We start from the raw sequence: 19,916 nt of genomic DNA on the forward strand, positions 1-19,916 counted from the left end.
AAAATATACACTAATCGTCCCAAATTCCCAATATCGTAAGATTAAACTCTGAATTTATTCCATTCAATTCACATCAACTCACCAATTTTCTCAATTGATTCAACTTTTCTTAACATAAGCTTAACTCATTTTCCTTCATCTAACCTCAAAGAACCATTTCACTACATCAAAGAAAAACAAATCCATCACCCTTCAAACTTAATCACACTTTCAATACAATTACTGAGTCATTCTAATCCTACACCAATTATCATGATTTCATATATCACCATATATTCATACCACATAATATTAATTAGATCTTACTCAAAATAATGATCACATTTATGAAACAATATCTATCCATAAACCGAATAAAATAACTTAGCTTAATCATGTCATCTCTTACTATGAGAACTCAACAATCCATCATCAAAATAGTTAAATAACATTCAGAATATCCTCATGTTAAAGTGGAAATCCGTTCAATTTATTTACACACTAATCTCACTCAAAAACCATAAGTTTATACCTCATACATACTTTGACTCAAATCTTAAATTTTCCATCACAAAAATCTCTTAAAATCCTTGTAACTCTTAAACTCAATTTCCACCAATCACAACCCATTTGAATAACAACAATCACAAATTACCAATAAACACTTTTATTCCAAAGTCAAACCAAAAGCACAAATAAGTGCCTCACAACTAGCCAATAACTCAAATTAATAATGCTCTTCAAATTTAAAGAACCAAAAAAGAAAAACTTGTCAGAATATGTGAAAAATATTATATATTTATTGTACAATAAATATAGTATTATTTGAAATCCCTAAAATTAAGTGATTGGGATTAGGAGTAATTTGGCATATTTGCTCCTGATGTAGGATCTTTGTTTCAGGTAATATTTCTTTTATGAGTGCCTCATATAGTGGGAACTCTTGGATTGTGGATTCAGGAGCTACGGATCTTATGATGCATTTGTCTCAATTTTTTCATTCTTATATGCCATCTTCAAGCGATAGGAAAATTATTGTTGCTGTCAAGGAGCAAGCTGTTACAATAGCCAACATTAATTGTAGATTTTTTATTTATTGTGTCTTAATTAGTTGAGATTTTATTTTAATGTTAGGAAGATTGTAATAAGAATAAAATCCCGTAGTTATAGGGATTTATTCTTTCTAAGAATATGGTCCGTTACATATGTATATGTTTAAATAGGTCAGTTGACCTAATAATCATCAATAAGGAATAAACAGTTATTCCCTTCTGTTTACAAGATGGTATCAGAGCTCCTGATCCTAGGAGTCTCTGACCGTAGCCCAAAACACTAAATCGCAGTTGCCACTACTACGCAGCCTTTACCCATTCTGTTTCATCGTTGCCTCTTTTTTTTTCCACTGCAGCCTTCAATGCTGTTTTTATTTATTACTGCAGCCCATTGTTGCATCTTCAAGCAGTCTTCGTCACTGCATCTGCAATTGTCTTCCTGCAGCCTTCATTGCTGCACTTTATCTTTTCCATTCCATTATTCTTACTTCTATGGCCGAGGCGGTGAATTCTGTCCCTGATTCAGGTGACAAATTCGTCCCTAATAATGAAGAATTGCAGAATATTCACTCTCCATACATATTCAACGGAAAGAACTATCTTAAGTGGTCCCAACTTACACGAACCATATTAAAAGGCAAAGGCAATCATCTTACAGAAAATCCTCCTAGTGAAACAGAAACCAGATTTAGATCATGGGAAGAAGAAGATTCAATGATTATGGCGTGGGTTTGGAATTCTATGATACTTGAGATTAGTGACACATGTATGTTTCTAAACTCAACCAAAGAGATTTGGGAGGCAGTCGAACAAACCTACTCAAAGGCTAAGGATGCTGCCCAAATATATGAGGTAAAGGTAAAAACTATGGGAGCTAAATGTTAGAAGTGGGTTTTAAAGCCTAACTCAACCTCACAAAACCAGCTTGTAAGGTGAGATTTGCACCTCATTTATATACTATGAATTGGCCTTATCTCTAGTCGATGTGGGACTTCCAACACACCCCCTCACGCCGAGGTATATTCATCTCGTGCGTGGGACAAGAAATTAGTGGGTGGTTCGTTAGCGGCCCGATTTCGGGTGGAACAAAATGTCCAAGAAATCTCGCTAGGATAGGCTCTAACTTTGGCTCTGATACCATGTTAGAAGTGGGCTTTTAAGCCTAACTCAACCCCACAAAACCGGCTTGTAAGGTGAGATTTGCACCTCACTTATATACTATGAATTTGCCTTATCTCTAGTCGATGTGGGACTTCCAACACTAAACAAGGCAATAAATTTGTCATAGAATATGCTAATCAGCTCAAGTCCCTGTGGATGGAATTGGATCATTATTGTGTGATAAAAGCAAAGTGTTCAGAGGATTCAGTGCTACTCAATGAGTATATTGAGCAAGACCGTGTATATGATTTCCTAGTTGGCCTAAATCCTGAATATGATCAAGTTCGGATTCAAATTCTATGCAAAGAAAGAGTTCCAAGTCTGAATGAAGTCATAGCCATTATCCGAAGTGAGGAAAGTAGAAGAAATCTGATGTTGGAAATTCCTACTACTGAGAGTACCGCAATGAAGGTAAAAGAGGGAGCAACAATGGTGGTTAACCAACAGAAGAACAATTTTCCTGCGGGGTAAAAGAAACAAGAAGTGTGGTGTTCTTATTGCAAGAAACCACGTCACACAAAGGAGAAGTGTTGGAAACTACATGGGAAACCACCAAACCGAGAATGGGGCAGCCAAAAATTTCATAACCAAAAGAGGGGAGGCCAAGGACAAGTAAAATCTGTAACCGGGCATAATGAAGAGATGGGGAAACTGAATCATGAAGAGATAGAAAGAGTAAGATCCTTTCTAAGTAAGATGGACAAGTCTACAGGTATACCTTGATACATTCTGGTAAGATTACATATTCTCTTGGCTTTAATGTTTCGGATCCAAACTTTTCACACTTGTGGATATTAGATTCAGGAGCCACAGACCATATGACACCTCTACCTCTATATTTTTCCACCTGCCTATCCTAGCAATAAAAAAGTTTCTACAGCTCATGGAACGCTTATAACTACAGCTGGACAAGGAGAGATCCACATAAACCCATCCCTCACATTAAAAAATGTCCTTCATGTTCCTAAATTATCCACTAATCTCATTTCTATTCAAAAACTTACAAAGAATCTCTCCTGTAGTGCTATATTTGACAGCAATGTGTATTTTACAGAACAGGAACTCGAGGAGGACGATTGGACGTGCTATAGAATGGAATGGTCTTTACATAGAAAATCCCAATTTGTCTACCAAAAGTCACTCTCTTGTTACAAAATCTGCCATGACCGATAAAGAAAAAATTCATCTTCACCACTGTCGAATGGGGCATCCTTCATTTCAAATTGTAAAAACTATCTTTCCCTCTTTATTTGAAAACATAGATATAAGGAGTATGTGTTGTGAAGTTTGCGAGTTAGCCAAACATAGACTTCTCCCTTTTCCTATTAATAATAAACTATTGATCAACCTTTTTCTCTTGTTCATACTGATGTCTGGGGTCTTGCGAATATTCCAACTTTTTCAGGTGCTAAATGGTTTTTAACTTTTATTGATGATTGTACTAGAGTTACTTGGATTTTTTTATTAAAACACAAATCTGAAGTCAGTTCCATGTGTATAAATTTTGTCTCAATGATCACAACTCAATTTGGTGTCACCATTAAGAAAATCAGATCTGATAACACCAAGGACTATTTTAACATAACTCTAAATTCTTTTTGTAAAAAAGAAGGTAATATTCATGTCTCGTTCACACACCTCAACAAAATGGGGTGGCTGAGAGGAAAAATGGGCATCTTCTAAATCATACTAGAGCCCTTCTTTGTCAAAATCATGTCCCAACAAATTTTTGGGGGGAAGCTATTCTCACTGCCACATACCTAATCAATCGTTTACCCTCAAAACTTCTAAATTTACAAAGTCCTATGCAGGTCCTGTCCTCATTCTATCCCCACATAGAGTCCTCAAACAAACTTCAACCTAGAATATTTGGGTGTGTAGCATTTGTCCATGTTTACAATAATGAAAGGGGAAAACTTGATCCTAGAGCTGTCAAGTGTGTTTTTGTAGGTTACTCAAATACACAAAAAGGATATAGATGTTACCACCCTATATCTAGAAAATTTTATGTGTCTAGAGATGTTACCTTTCATGAACAGGAAAGTTATTTTAAGGAATCTCATCTTCAAGGGAAGAGTATAACAAAGGAAGATGAATCATTAAGGAAAGATGAGCTTCTAATATTCTCAAGACCTGAGATTAATCCTAGTGTGGTGAACGTGGACAAACATGAAAATAGTCCAACCCAACCTGAAATTGAAATACAACCAGAGACCGAAACTACTGTCACCAAAACTCAGCCTGAGATTGAACCTCAACAAATTGAAAGCCAATCTGAAACTGAGATTACTAATGGTAGAAAAATTGGAAAAAATCTGGTGTATTCAAGGACAAAAACGAGGGCCATTCCAGCTTCTAGTCATGTTCAAGAATCCAATCCGGTACCACTATATGAGGTCACATCTACTAGTCCTGTAAATTTGTTTAATGAATGTGATGCTGGAATTTTGGAAACCTCAGAAGTACAACAAGAAAACCTTAGCCTACCCAATGAGCTTGACCTACCTATTGCTCTTAGAAAGGAAACCAGAACATGCACTAAAAAACCTAATTATCCTTTATCAAACTTTCTATCCTTCACACAGTTCTCTCCTACCCATAAAACTTTCCTTACAAATCTGAATAACATATCCACACCATCTTCTGTATCTAAAGCATTATCTAATACAAAATGGAAACAAGTCATGGATGTTGAAATGGAAGCACTGAACAAAAATAAGACCTGGAAGCTTGTTATCTTACCTAGAGGGAAAAAGGCAATAGGGTGCAAATGGGTATTTACTGTGAAGTATAAAGTAGATGGAACAATTGAACGATACAAGGCAAGGTTAGTGGCTAAAAAAATTACATAGACATATGGAGTGGATTACTTGGAAACTTTTGCTCCGGTTGCAAAAATGAATACGGTCAGAGTCATATTATCATTAGCAGTGAATAATGGTTGGGACTTACAACAATTTGATGTAAAGAATGCATTCCTACACGGAGATCTTGAAGAGGAAATTTACATGGAGTTACCGAATATGAAATTAGGAAGTATGGAGGAGAATGTGGCTGTGGATTAAGGGATGTATCAGAGACTTGTAGGCAAGCTCATCTACTTATCCCTACCAGGCCAGACATTGCTTTTGTTGTCAGCCTAGTAAGTCAATTTATGCACCAACCAAAAAGAGGCACATTTACATGTTGTCTTCAGAATTATTCAGTATCTAAAAGGTACTCCAGGCAGAGGGATTTTGTTCAGAAAAAACCAAAGCCTAAGTATTGAATCATACACTGATGCAGATTATGCTGGGTCAATTGTGGACCGGAGATCAACCACTGGATATTGCACATTTCTTGGTGGCAATTTGGTGACTTGGAGAAGTAAGAAGCAGAATGTCGTGGCAAGATCAAGTGTTGAAGCAGAATTTAGAGCCATGGCTCAAGGAATATGTGAACTTCTATGGCTAAAGATTATACTAGATGATTTGAAGATAAGATGGGAGAAACCTATGAAATTATACTGTGACAATAAATCTGCCATTAGTATAGCTCATAATCCAGTACAACATGATAGGATTAAACATGTTGAAGTGGATAGGCACTTTATTAAGGAAAAACTGGAAAGTGGGTTGATTTGTACTCCTTTTGTATCTACACAAGATCAACTTGCAAATATCCTTACTAAAGGTTTACACAGTATCACGTTTGAAGGAATTGTATCCAAGTTGGGAATGGAAAATATTTATTCACCGGCTTGAGGGGGAGTCTCAAGGAGCAAGCTGTTACGATAGCCAACATTAATTGTAGATTTTTTATTTATTGTGTCTTAATTAGTTGAGATTTTGTTTTAATGTTAGGAAGATTGTAATAAGAATAAAATCCCGTAGTTATAGGGATTTATTCTTTCTAAGAATATGGTCCGTTACATATGTATACATTTAAATGGTCAGCTGACCTAATAATCATCAATAAGGAATAAACAATTATTCCCTTTTGTTTACAAGAGTTTCCAATGGATCTATGGCCACTATTGCAGGATATGGAACTATCCAATTATCCTCCAATCTTATTCTTAAAAATGTTCTACATGTACCGAAACTCTAAACCAGTCTTATCTCCATAAAAAAAACTAACCCATGACCTCAATTGCTTTGCAATTTGTTCTACATCATTTTAGGATTGGACTTGCTAAAGAAAAGGATGGTCTTTACTACTTGGAGGCATCTAAAGAATCCAGAGGAGACCAACCAATGTCGCTTCTCAGTACGTCAAATAAGGACACCCTATGGCTATGTCACTATTGGCATCCATCATTTAATGTTTTGAAAATCATGTTTCCACACTTATATGAAAACTCAGATACCTCAAAATTCCACTGAGTCTTGTGAATTAGCTAAACATACTCGTGCATATTTTCCAAGTAGCAACAATAGAAGCTCTCAACCTTTTCAATTGATCCATAGTGATATATGGGGACCATGAAGTGTACCTAATATTTCTGGGGCACTCTGGTTTGTAACTCTTATTGATGATTGTACTAGGGTTACTTGGCTCTATTTGCTCAAACAAAAGTCTGATGTAAGCACTATCATTCCCATATTTCACTCAATGATTAAAAATTAGTTTGGGGTTAATATTAAACGGTTTAGGTCTGACAATGCTAGGGACTATTTCAACCAAACTTTGTTCTCTTATTTCCAATCCTATGGGATCATTCATGATTCTCATGTGTCTATACCCCTCAAGAAATTGGAATGGCAGAGAGGAAAAATGGCCATCTTCTTAAGACAACACAAGCACTTCTTTTCATAGGGAAGGTTCCAAAAAATTATTGGGGAGAAGTTGTTCTCACTACCACATATATAATAATAAATAGACTTCCCTCACGTACCCTTGAAACCAAGATCCCAGTTGAAATACTAAATAGTTTTTTCCTTGATGGTCTCATTCCTAGGATATTCAGATGCATGACTTTTGCTCATGTCCCTAGTCAAAACCTAGACAAACTTGAACCTCGGGCTATTAGATGTGTCTTTCTTGGTTATTCAGCAACTAAAAAAGGTTACAACTGTTTTAATCCTACTACTAAAAAATGGTATATCTTTGCAAATGTCACCTTCCTTGAAACACCCTTTTTTCTCTAATCTGAGCCCTTTATTATATCCATAACTGAGCCGCCAACTGAACAAATTAACTTTGGGTCAGAATTAGAAGCTGAACTGATACAAATTTTTCCACTGAGACCACTTGAGTACAAAGAGAAGCCACCCAAACTGTCACAGGACCTGTCCCGAGAGATGGTTCAAGATTTAGCAATGTCTACACAAGGAGAAAAAGCATTCCAGACATGCTGCAATTCCATGAATCCAACCCTAGTTCTGAGCCAAAAAATGTAGAGAGAGATCTGAACCAGACAACGAGGAAACATTCGACTTTAAAAAAGACCTTGATCTTCCAATAACCATCTTAAAAAGTACCAGAAACTGCCCAAAAAAACATTTCTATCCTCTATCAAATTATGTTTCACTTGATAGATTATCAACTAACCATAAGAGCATTTTTGTTAGCTTGAGTTCTGTTATTATTCCTAATAATGTTGCTGAAGCTTTAGCAAAGAAAGAACGGAGAGATGCCATGAAGGTGGAGATGGAAGCATTGGAGAAAAACAATACATGGGAAATCGTGGACAAACCCAAAGAAAATATATTGTTGACTACAAATGGATATTCACAGTAAAATATAATGTTGATGGATCTTTGGAAAGGTACAAAGCCAGGTTGGTGGCCAAGGGATACACTCAAGCTTACGGAATAGACTGCGATGAGACCTTTGCACCGATTGCCAAGATGGATACTTTAAGGATCCTTCTGTCCTTAACTGCCCACTTTGACTGGAAACTTCTACAATATGATGTTAAAAATGTGTTTCTTCATGAAAAACTAGAGGAAGAAATCTACATGAATATCCCTTGGGTTTGAAGGAGACCGGCAAAATAAGCTGTGCTGACTCCAAAAGGCACTTTATGGATTGAAACAATCCCCTAAAGCCTAGTTTGGGAGGTTCTCCAAAGCTATGAAGAGATTTGGCTACAAACAAAGCCAAGGAGATCACACGTTGTTTACTAAACATTCATAAACATTTGAGGTAACAATTCTTTTAGTTTATGTTGATGATATTATAGTAACTAGCAATGATGAAAACGAGAAGGAGACACTGAAACAGAGACTGATCCAGGAATTTGATCTAAAAGTGCTTGGAAGATTGAAGTATTTCCTAGGGATTGAAGTAGTATATTCTAACTAGGGAATCTTTATATCCCAACAAAAATATATAACTAATTTGTTGGCAGAGACAAGAACTATTGGGTGCAGACCCACTTTAACTCCAATGGATTCTAATCACAAGCTATGTAAAATTGAGGAGGAACCAACAATAGACAAAAAAATGTGTCAGACACTAGTTGGAAAACTAATATATTATGCATGAACCAAAGGAATCTCATCTTCAAGCTGCTTACATGGTTCTGCATTACTTGAAGGGCAATCCCAGAAAGGGAATTTTGTTCAAAAGGAATGAACGACTTAATCTTGAAACCTACACCGATGCAGATCATGCTGGTTCTCTTGTTGATAGAAGATCAACAACCCGATATTGTATTTTCTGTGGTGGAAACTTAGTGACATGGAGGAGTAAAATACAGAATATGGCGGATAGATCATCAGCTGAATCAGAATTCAGGTAAATTGCTCAAGGAGTATGTGAGTTATTATTACGGATAAAACTTACAACCATAGCTAATCATGATCACATACATACAAAAATAAACAAGATAAGCTCTCCTTACAAAATCAACACAAGCACAAGCAATAGAAGGAACAAAAACAGTTAGCTCCCTTACCTGGAATATTACTTCAACTCTAACCCTTGATACTTCACGACTTCGTTATTGCTCTTAATGCTAAAAAGCTCACTAATAAAAACCCTAATTACTCTTGAGGTCTTATTTCATGTTTACTACTCTTGTCCAATCCCAAAGAAACAAGCTCAAATTTATTAATCTTCCAAATTTAATTTTAGTAAATCTCTAAAATAAAAATGTTGCTCTTGGGAGTTGAAACCAATACCTCCATATGTTAAACAATACTCTAACTAAATGAGCTATGTGAAGAAATGGACTTCAAACCTAACTCAACTAAACAAGACTAGCTTGTAAGGTGAGATATGCAATCACTTATTCTAAAAATTATAATTTAAATTCATAATTCTACTTAATTAAATTTCCAAAGGTCTTACACACTCCCTTTCTCAACGAAAAATTAATAAAACAAAAAATCACACCAATCCCCACTCACTAAAGATAAAGAAGTCCTACTTAACGAAAATAACTAATCTCTTGACCCACTCAACTGATATTTACAATTTTAACCTTTCCCCTTTCTTTCTTTCTATAACAAGCTTGCAGAGGATTTTTCAATTTTAGAAGTTCCCTAAATTCTTTCCTAACATTTTATTTGCCTAACTAACAAGAAAGTCCCTCAAATCCTTGCCATATTAACTTTCAGTAGTGCTCCTCAGTATGAATATTCCCTTAATTTCTTAGTTTCACCTTCCTCCAATCCCTCATTGCCACTTGTTGCCATTGTTATTTTTCTCCTCCTCAACCAAATGGTTTCCCTTCTTTCTCTTGTGCAGTATTAGACCTTTATGATTTATTGTTTGGCCTACAGGACTCCTCCTATAAGTGGGTAATGGTAAGGGGCTAATCATCATCTGTCCAACTTACAAGAAATGAAGGGGAAACACTTGGAGGAGAGTTTTCTCTCCAAACCATATTTATTGAATAAAATTCATCCTCTTCTTTCATATTCTTGATTCTTAGTTTGTAATTTATTGAATAAAGTACATGTCTTCTTTCATATTCTTTATTCTTAGTTTGTAACAGATTTCTTCTTTTGTTCCCAGATAATTACAATTCATGAAGTTATGAATATCCTGTAAACACTCACCATTCCTAGGTAGCTTCCTATTAGAAGTTTCTGTCTCCCTTCCCTATCAATTAAGTATAATGCACAAAGTGCACCTGAAGAGAAACAAAAGATAAGAGCAATCAGAACCAGATTTCTAGAAGAAATTTATATTCATTAGTAGAGAAAAGTCCAAACCTGCAAAGTTAGTAAGCCCAACAAACAAGCTTGCTACAGCACCACTTTCAACTCCAACTTCTTGAAAGGTCAACGATGAAAAATAAAGAACTCCATTAATGCCTGCAAACTGCTGCAGTACAAAAAGAGCACCTCCAATAAAGGCAACTGCAATCATACAAGAAAACCCACACAAATTTTATACATCCAAGTTTCAAGTAGCATGCACAAGTAATGATGATAAATATGTACTTGTGTATAAAAGAAGAAAGTTCTGTTTTATGGATCTTGACTTGTTAATTTTAAGTGCTTGACTTGTTAATTTTAAGTGCTTGACTTGTTAATCAATCAATTAGGCTACTAGGACAGGGTAAAGTATAATTTTCCAATCGGTGAATGCAGCCTACTATCTAATACTTATAGCCAACACCACCTCTACACAACCTCTAGAGTGTGGCTCCTCCAAGATCTCTGACCATCTGCTGTCTGAATCGCTACCATCACTCTTGCATACTGACTGAAATTCCTCAATTGCGCTATCAATTTCGGATTCCCCCCAAAGCTCACGTATTACTGTTTTAGCATCATTTATTCTCCCAGCCTGAGCAGAAATGTTAAAAGCTGTATAAAGTGTAACAGTATATATATAAATAAAAAGCTACTACCTTGCAAAGCCACCGTGGACTATCAACAGTAAACTGCATACCAATTGCAACCAGAATACCTGGGATGCTAGCAATATACAGCATTGTCCTCCACCTGAAATATGTTTTGTTGGAACAAAATATACATTATTTGGAAAACAATTTTGAAAACTAAAGCCATATAATTGATGGAAGAATCAACGTGAATTTGCATGAGCACACACAATTTCAAATTGTGTTTATAATTCTTCCACTTTATAAACACAATTTGGAAAGTAAACTAAATTTTGCATTTTGATAATGGAAGGGAATATGTACACCATGACATGTCTAAATTCCTTTCTGAAAATGGTATTGTTTCCGAGCTTGTGTGTGCATATACCATGACAATATAACATTATTAAGATGTCTGTTTCTAAATCTTATTGGGAAGAGGTTGTCCCAACTATTGCCTATCTTATCAACTGATTATCCTCTTGAGTTCTATATGGACTTAATCCTATTGAATCTCTATCTTTTATTTTTCCATCTATTCATTTTCTCTTTAGCCTTCATTGACGGGTATTGAGATGTATTGTGTTTGTCAATGTTCATAGTCATTAAAGCTTTTTACCTTTATGGATGTCACTTTTCATGAATCTAAATGTTTTAAAATGTGTCAGCTTAAAGGGAAAGTGATTCTTTCAGATCTCTTAGAGTTGTCTTTTGTCCCTTTGGCATCCCAAACTAATACTACCTTTGGTACTCCTAGCACATCTCCTTGTACATTTCTCAGTTTACTTTACACAACAACGAAAGTTGCAATTAAATCACACGGTCAAAGGCTCCAAGGATCAGAAACTCTGATACCATCTCAAGTCTCCTTACATACATCTGAATGTGTGTGTGTTTGTGTATAGAATTGTATATGTTCTGATTGTATTGTGTGTATAATGCAGAGCACACAATATGTATTTATACTATTGAATAGAATCAATTACAATAAAGGCTCATAATAATATAGAATCAATCACCCTAATTTACGAGATTATGTAACGGTTGATTTCCTAGAAATCTGTAACTGCGGTTATATTCTGACACTCTGATAGAAACTAGGAAAAACTGAAAAAGATAGTATGTATTATTCAGCAATTTATGCAGTAAAACAGTAATGGGCTATAATTCTGCAGCAACACAATAATTCCAGAGTCATAGACTCCTCCAGAGAATACCTCTCCTTCCACTCCAAAAGACTAACTAACCCCCCTCCACCACTCTCCTCTCTCTCATATACCCAAACCCACCAAAATAGAATCTTTTACACGTCAGCCCTGCTTCCTAACTAATTTCTCACTCCTTCCCCATTTGGCCCCACTTTCTTTCTTCTGGTATAAACATTCCATATCTTGGGCCTAGTGTCAATAATTGTGCCTTGTTGAGTAACAGGCCCATGCTCCTTTCTCACTGTATGACTCTTATTTGGAGTCCTATCATTACCCTCCTCTGCAACTACAGCCTTGTCCTCAAGGCTGAATAAAGGAAATTGACTTTGCAATAGCACTTCATCTTCCCATGTTGTCTCTTCCTCGGTTCTTCCCTTCCACTTCACCAACCATTGCTTGATAATAGTACCCTCCTTCGAAATTTCCCGAACTGCTAACACTGCCTCGGGCTCTTCCATCCCTTCTTCCTCTATGCCCAATTCTGGTGGCAAAACAGATTCCACCACATGGTTCCTAATGGCCTTTTTCAGTTGAGAAATGTGAAAAACTGGGTGTACTCTGACTGATTCTGGCAGCTTCACCTTATACGACACTGCTCCAATTTTCTGAATTATTGGGAAAGGTCCATAATACCTAGGTGCCAACTTTTGATTAATACGGCGAGCTACGGTCTGCTGCCTATGTGGCCGCAATTTGACAAACACCCACTCTCCCACCTCCAATTGCATGAACCTACGTTTTTTGTCTGCAAATTTCTTCATCTGCTGTTGAGCTCGCAACAAGTGATATTTCAATTGTCGAATGGCCTCATCTCTATCAACCAAGTCAGCTGCTACTGTTTCCACTCGCGTTTCCCCTTGTGTAAAACGCACTAATGGAGGTGGTGTTCTCCCATAAACCACTTCAAAAGGAGTTTTGCCAGTAGATCCATGAAACGTAGTATTATACCACAGCTCCGCCCACGGTACCCAATATGACCAGCTCTTAGGTTGTTCTGACACAAAACACCGCAAATAAGCTTCTAAACATCGGTTAACTACTTCCGTTTGACCATCAGTTTCCGGATGGTAAGCTGAACTCATTTTCAATGTTGTTCCCTGCAACCGAAATAATTCTTGCCAAAATAGGCTCATGAAAATTGGGTCTCGATCACTAACAATTGATAGTGGAATACCATGAAGTCTCACAATCTCTTTAGCGAACAGTTCAGCAATCTTTCTTGCGGTGTAAGGATGTTTCAGCAAAATGAAATGACCATATTTAGACAACCGGTCCACCACCACCAATATCGCCTGAAACCTTTTTGATTTGGGCAATCCTATAATGAAATCTAGGGAAACATCTTCCCAAATCCTGTCCGGAATAGGTAAGGGTTGAAGTAATCCTGCTGGAGAAGTTGCCTCATACTTCTGGCGTTGGCAGACCTCACATGCCTTAACAAATTCTTGAACCATCCCCTTCATACCAGTCCAATAGACATTGCCTGCAATACGTTTATAGGTTCTTAGAAAACCCGAGTGACCCCCGGCTGGTGACGAATGAAACTCAGTTAAAATGGTTGGAATTAACGATGACTTTGCTGATAACACCAATCTGTTTTTGTAAAATAACACCACTCGATGTATGCTGAAACACGCGATCGATGAGTCCCCTTGTTGCAACTTCTGCACCACTTGCTGCAAGAAAGGGTCCGATTTAACTTCCTTTTGGACATGTTGTTCCTGCAGCCATATTGGAAAAGATTGAATCTCCTTCAATTCACCATCTTCAAACATTCTTGACAGTGAGTCGGCAGCCTTGTTATCCGGACCAGGTTTGTAAATCACCTCAAACTGATATCCCAACAGCTTTGCCAACCAATTTTCTTGAGCTGCAGTGGTGATCCTTTGATGTAAAAGGTGTCCCAAGCTTTTCTGGTCAGAATACACCTTGAAACTTCTTCCAATCAGATACGGTCTCCAATGTTGGACAGCTAAGACTAACGCCATTAACTCTTTTTCATAGGCTGATTTATTTAAATTGGTGGGTGACAAAGCTTTACTGAAATAAGCTATTGGGTGACCGTCTTGCATCAACACTGCCCCTATCCCTGCTCCGGAGGCATCACACTCGATTGCAAATGGCTTGGAAAAATTAGGCAAGGACAATAGAGGAGCGTGAGTCATTACCTTTTTTAATTCTTCAAAAGTCAACTCTGCTGCAGGACCCCAATGAAATCCGTCCTTCTTTGTCAATTCCGTGAGAGGTCTAGCAATCTTACCATAATTCGCAATAAATTTTCGGTAGTACCCCGTCAAGCCCAAAAAACCTCTTACACCCTTTACATTATGAGGAATAGGCCAATTCAACACACTTTTAATTTTTTCTGGGTCCACTGCCACTCCCTTTTCAGAAATTAAATGACCCAAATATTCCACTTGCCTACTCCCAAAAACACACTTCTTTCCATTTACCTTAAGGTATTGTTCACGCAGCAACTTCAACACTATAGCTACGTGTTTCAAATGCTCCCCCCATCCTTTGCTGTACACTAGTATATCATCAAAGAATACTAGAACAAACTTTCGTAAATATGCCTTGAAAATATTATTCATGGTTGATTGAAAAGTGGCCAGGGCGTTAGTCAACCCAAAAGGCATCACCAAAAATTCGTAGTGACCCTCATGTGTCCTAAAAGCCGTTTTATGAACGTCTTCCTCCGTCATACGTATTTGATGATATCCCGATTTCAAGTCTAGTTTTGAGAAATAAATCGCTCCATGTAACTCATCTAATAACTCTTCTACAACTGGAATGGGATATTTATCAGGAATTGTGACCCTATTTAATTCCCTATAATCCACACACATGCGCCAAGATCCGTCCTTCTTCTTAACAAGAATGATAGGGCTGGAAAACGCACTTGAACTATGTCTAATAATTCCCTGCTTCAACATCTCCCCAACCTGTTTTTCAATCTCCTCCTTATGGTGATATGGGTATCGGTAAGGACGCACACTAACCGGCCCCGTTGTAGGCTGCAATTCAATGGAATGAGTAACAGCCCTGCATGGTGGTAGTCCTTGTGGCTCCTGGAAGACAACCGTAAAATTTGCTAAAATTTGTCGAATATCTCCAACTTGTTTATCAGACAACCCTTGTTTCAAATTGGACTTTTCATCAAGACTATTCCCTTTAACCAAACTCTGGAGGGAAGTCACTGTTTGCCCTTGTTGTCCAGATTTCTTTTGTTTCTGACCGTGTAACTCTATCTGTTTGCCATGCCAAACAAAACTCAAAGTCATCTCCTCCCAATCGAAAGTGACCTTCCCAAATCTCTGCAGCCAAGCAACTCCTAAAATCATGTCTACATCTCCCAACTCTAACACATATGGCGCTACTACAGTAGAGAATTCTCCTAATTGAATTTCCAGCTCTTTACATTTTCCCACAGTTGACACCTTGTGCCCATCTCCCAAACGCACCCCCATCGATTTCCCTTTGTCGACTTTCAACTCCATTGCAACCACCACATGAGGAGAAATAAAATTGTGGCTAGCCCCACTGTCAATCAACACCCCCAAAGCTACTCCATGGAGACGACCCTCTAAACACAAGGTTGAAGGACGATTCCGACCCCCACACGATATTTCGACTTCCGCAAACAGCCCCATAGACCCACATTCCAAGGTACGATCAGCTTCCTCCTCTCGCAGCTTAATCGCGATAACCTCCCCCTCTTCATTAATTGTTTCGTCATCTGCTAACACCACCAATCTCAACTGGCGCTCCGCACACTGGTGTAAAGGGTGGTATTTCTCACCACATCGGAAACAAAGCCCCTGAGCCTTCCTGTTCATCAGCTCAGAATACGGTAAGTGCTTCGTACCACGATTGCGATCGGTGGTCGGAGTGCGGTCCGCGGATACACGACTACCCTGCGGTGTCACAGATCTTGATTCGTGGGGACTCGAACTACTCACCGAAAATGATTTGGATTTTGTCCCTTGTGTTGGGTCTGGTCCAACTCCTAACCTCATTGGATATGGGCCTTGGCCTGACCCAGATCCAAACTTGTCCACTTGACCCGTACCCCAATCCCGATTACTTTTCCAAACACGTGTTCCTCCTCTTCTTTGAAATCCATCACCCTGTAATTCGATTTCCACATCTCTAGCCAGACGCATGGCTTGTAGACGGTTCACAGGGTTGAAAGTGCGAACCCTCCGTCGAATCTCTGATCGCAGTCCTCCAATAAAATAGCCCAGGTATTGCTCCTCTGGTAGCCGCGATACTTGAGACGATATGTATTCAAACTCTGCCAAATATTCTTCAACGCTACCCGTCTGCAACAAATCTTTTAATTCCTCAAAAGGATTATTGCTGGTACGACCCCCATAACGACCTATCAACTCTCGTTTCAGCTGGGCCCACGACAAGTCCTTCTCGGATTCTTGTAGAAGGTTGAACCAATGAATGGTTGCACCTTCCATGCTCAACTTGGCTAAACGAACCTTCACCTCCTCGGTCGAGCCTTGCACCTCAAAATATGTCTCTGCCCGTGTAATCCACCCCACAGGGTCAATGCCGTCAAAAGACGGCAACTCAACCTTCTTCGCCGACATCTTATACTCGGCTCCAGACTCCATTCCCAAAAATGGAGATGTTTGACGAACCTCACGTCGTTCTGTATGCAACTTAGCAAACTCCTCCAAAATGGATTGGCGAAATTCCGCCAATGACTGACGTACTGATACTTCCATTGCTGCCATTTTCTCCTCCAATGCTTCGACTCGGTCAGACATTTTTGGTGGCATGGACAACAATACTAGCTCCCCTCGTAATCCGGCAGGTCGGACCAATGATAGAAACTAGGAAAAACTGAAAAAGATAGTATGTATTATTCAGCAATTTATGCAGTAAAACAGTAATGGGCTATAATTCTGCAGCAACACAATAATTCCAGAGTCATAGACTCCTCCAGAGAATACCTCTCCTTCCACTCCAAAAGACTAACTAACCCCCCTCCACCACTCTCCTCTCTCTCATATACCCAAACCCACCAAAATAGAATCTTTTACACGTCAGCCCTGCTTCCTAACTAATTTCTCACTCCTTCCCCATTTGGCCCCACTTTCTTTCTTCTGGTATAAACATTCCATATCTTGGGCCTAGTGTCAATAATTGTGCCTTGTTGAGTAACAGGCCCATGCTCCTTTCTCACTGTATGACTCTTATTTGGAGTCCTATCACACTCCCCCTCAAGCTGGAGCATATATTGTTAAAAATGTACTCAATCCGAGATCCTCTAAGGGACTTGGTGAATACCTTAGCTAGCTGATTGCTAGAGTTGACAAAATCAATAGTGATTTCTCCATAGAGCACCTTTTCTCTAACAAAGTGACAATCAATTTCAATGTGTTTGGTTCTTTCATGGAAGACCAGGTGTGATGCAATGTGAAGTACAGCTTGATTGTCACAAATAAGCTTTGCTTCAGCCTAAGCCACGTAAGCTCACAAGTGGCTGCTTCCATAACATGGTATTCTGCTTCTACACTAGATTTGACAACTATATTTTGCTTCTTGCTCCTCCATGTGATAAGACTACCTCTGATAAGAACACAGTACCCAGAAGTGGATCTTCTATCTGGTGATCCTGCCCAATCCGCATCAGAGTAACAAGTGATCTTAGTACTGCCTTTGTCTTCATATAATAATCCTTATCCTAGAGCCTTTTTTATGTAACGAAGAATACGTGTCACAACATCCCAATGGCTATCACAAGGAGCATTTAGAAATTGGCTTACCACACTAATCGCTGAAAGTAATGTTGGGTCTGGTGATGGTAAGATAGTTAAGTCTACCTACCAAGCGACGATATCTTTTCATGTCTTTCAATGGCTCCTCCTGACCCAAAAGAAGCTTGATATTGGGATCCATAGGAGTATCACAAGGACGACAATCAAGCATAGCAATTTCAGTAAGAATGTCCAGGGCATACTTACGTTGATTAATGACAATTCCAGAAGCAGATTGAGCAACTTCAATGCCTAAGAAATATTTGAGAGGGCCCAAATCTTTAGTATGAAATTGCTATGAAAGGGTGATCTTTGAATTGTCGAATTCCAGGCTCATCATCACCCGTGATGACAATGCCATCAACAAAAACAAGGTAAATGCACTTGCCAAAAGAGGATTGGAAGTAGAAGACAGAGTCCAAGGAGGTTGCTTAAAAGCATAGAGAGACCATTGAGTCTTACAAACAAGACGAGAATCATTGGGAGCAAGGAAACCAGGAGGTTGTTGTTGGGAATCCAAGTGTGAGTCTAAGTCCCACATTGGCTAGAAATGAGGAAATATAGCACTACATAAGGATAAAGACCCATAAATTCATTGCCTTAAGGTTTTTGGTTGATAGTGGTGTCAATACCTTTTGTGGTTGAGCTCAAGTCTCATTGGTGTTGTATCTCCCTAGTGAAACCCCCTCTATAGACCTAACAACTGGTATTAGAGCCAATGGTTAAAACCGGCTCAAGCAAGTGTAGGTCCTTGTATCGAAAGTCTTCCTGACAAGGATTCCAGGTAAGCGTGTCCCGTTAAGATGAACGACGGTACGAGAAGGGGTACTTGTTGTTGGGAATGCTTCCATTGGAGGGGGAGTGTACCAATGTGGTTGAAGGGACTCACCCTTGAGGGAGAGATTGTTAGGAATCCAAGTATGAGTCTAAGTCCCACATTGGCTAGAAATGAGAAAGTAGAGCACTATATAAGGATAAAGGCCCATAAACTCATTGCCTTAAGATTTTGGGTTGAGAGTAGTGTCAATACGTTATGTGGTTGAACTCAAGTCTCATTGGTGTTGTATCTCCAGTGAAACCCCCTCTATAGACCTAACAATTGTTCCATATAAACTTCTTCCTACAATTCACCATGTAAATGCATTTTCAATATCTAGCTGATGAAGAGGCCAATGATGAATAGCAGCCATAGCTAGAAAGAGACGAACAAAAGTTATTTTGGCCATAGGAGAAAGGGTGTCCCCATAATCTACACCAAAAATTTGTGTATATTGGCGACCAAACGAGCTTTTAACCGATCAATATGACCATCAGGTCTAATTATCTGTATAAACCCAATGAAAGCCAATAGTTTGATTGCCAGGAGGTAAACGAACAAGTTCCCATGTGCCATTAGAATGGAGTAAAGATCTTGTGTTGAATATAAGAGTGTGAGGAACCTGATTATTAAGGACAGAGGAAGGCATGCGGTTGATCAAATAACATGCTGTCAAAATGAAATCAACCCAGAATCGAAGAGGAATATTGTGGTTAAGAAGAAGAGTATGGGCAGTTTTAACCAAGTGTCGACTCTTTCTTTCAGCGACACCATTCTGTTGTGGTGTGGGAGAGCAAGATGTTTGATGGAGGATACTGTGTGAACTCAGAAAAGACTGAAATTGGGAAGAAATATATTCATGAGCATTGCCAGTGCGTAAAATTTTAATAGATGTGCCAAATTGATTTTGAATTCTAGTCGAAAAACCTTGGAAAATAGAAAAAACATCAGAACGATTTTTCATCAAGAATACCCAAGTAAATCAAGAGAAATTGCCAATGAATGTAACAAAGTAATAAAAACCCAAAGTAGAACAGACAAGACTAGGATCCTAAATATCGGAGTGAACTAAGGCAAAATGTGGCAAAGCACTTTTATTAACCGACAAGACTCACATTGAAAAGATAAACTATGTGAAAGACCGGGAATCATGAGACG

At 38.4% G+C, this 19,916-nt stretch overlaps 1 protein-coding gene across 6 annotated transcripts in view; it reads right to left on the reverse strand.

Annotated features, from left to right (window-relative positions):
• Positions 1–19,916, reverse strand: part of LOC114188717 (probable plastidic glucose transporter 1) — a 39,674-nt gene that overhangs the window by 4,045 nt on the left and 15,713 nt on the right. For 4 of the 6 annotated variants that reach the window (XM_028077343.1, XM_028077344.1, XM_028077341.1 and 1 more), the window contains 4 exons: positions 10,984–11,077; positions 10,763–10,919; positions 10,340–10,486; positions 10,184–10,257 (listed from right to left, as the gene is read on the reverse strand). In XM_028077343.1, the coding sequence (XP_027933144.1) occupies positions 10,184–10,257; positions 10,340–10,486; positions 10,763–10,919; positions 10,984–11,077 (472 nt within the window). Of the gene's footprint in view, positions 1–10,183; positions 10,258–10,339; positions 10,487–10,762; positions 10,940–10,983; positions 11,078–19,916 lie in introns of all 6 variants that reach the window. The other 2 variants (XM_028077340.1, XM_028077339.1) reach the window with 2 other exon arrangements.

The sequence above is a fragment of the Vigna unguiculata genome, chromosome 6 (genome assembly GCF_004118075.2).
Source record: "Vigna unguiculata cultivar IT97K-499-35 chromosome 6, ASM411807v1, whole genome shotgun sequence".
Classification (NCBI taxonomy): domain Eukaryota; kingdom Viridiplantae; phylum Streptophyta; class Magnoliopsida; order Fabales; family Fabaceae; genus Vigna; species Vigna unguiculata.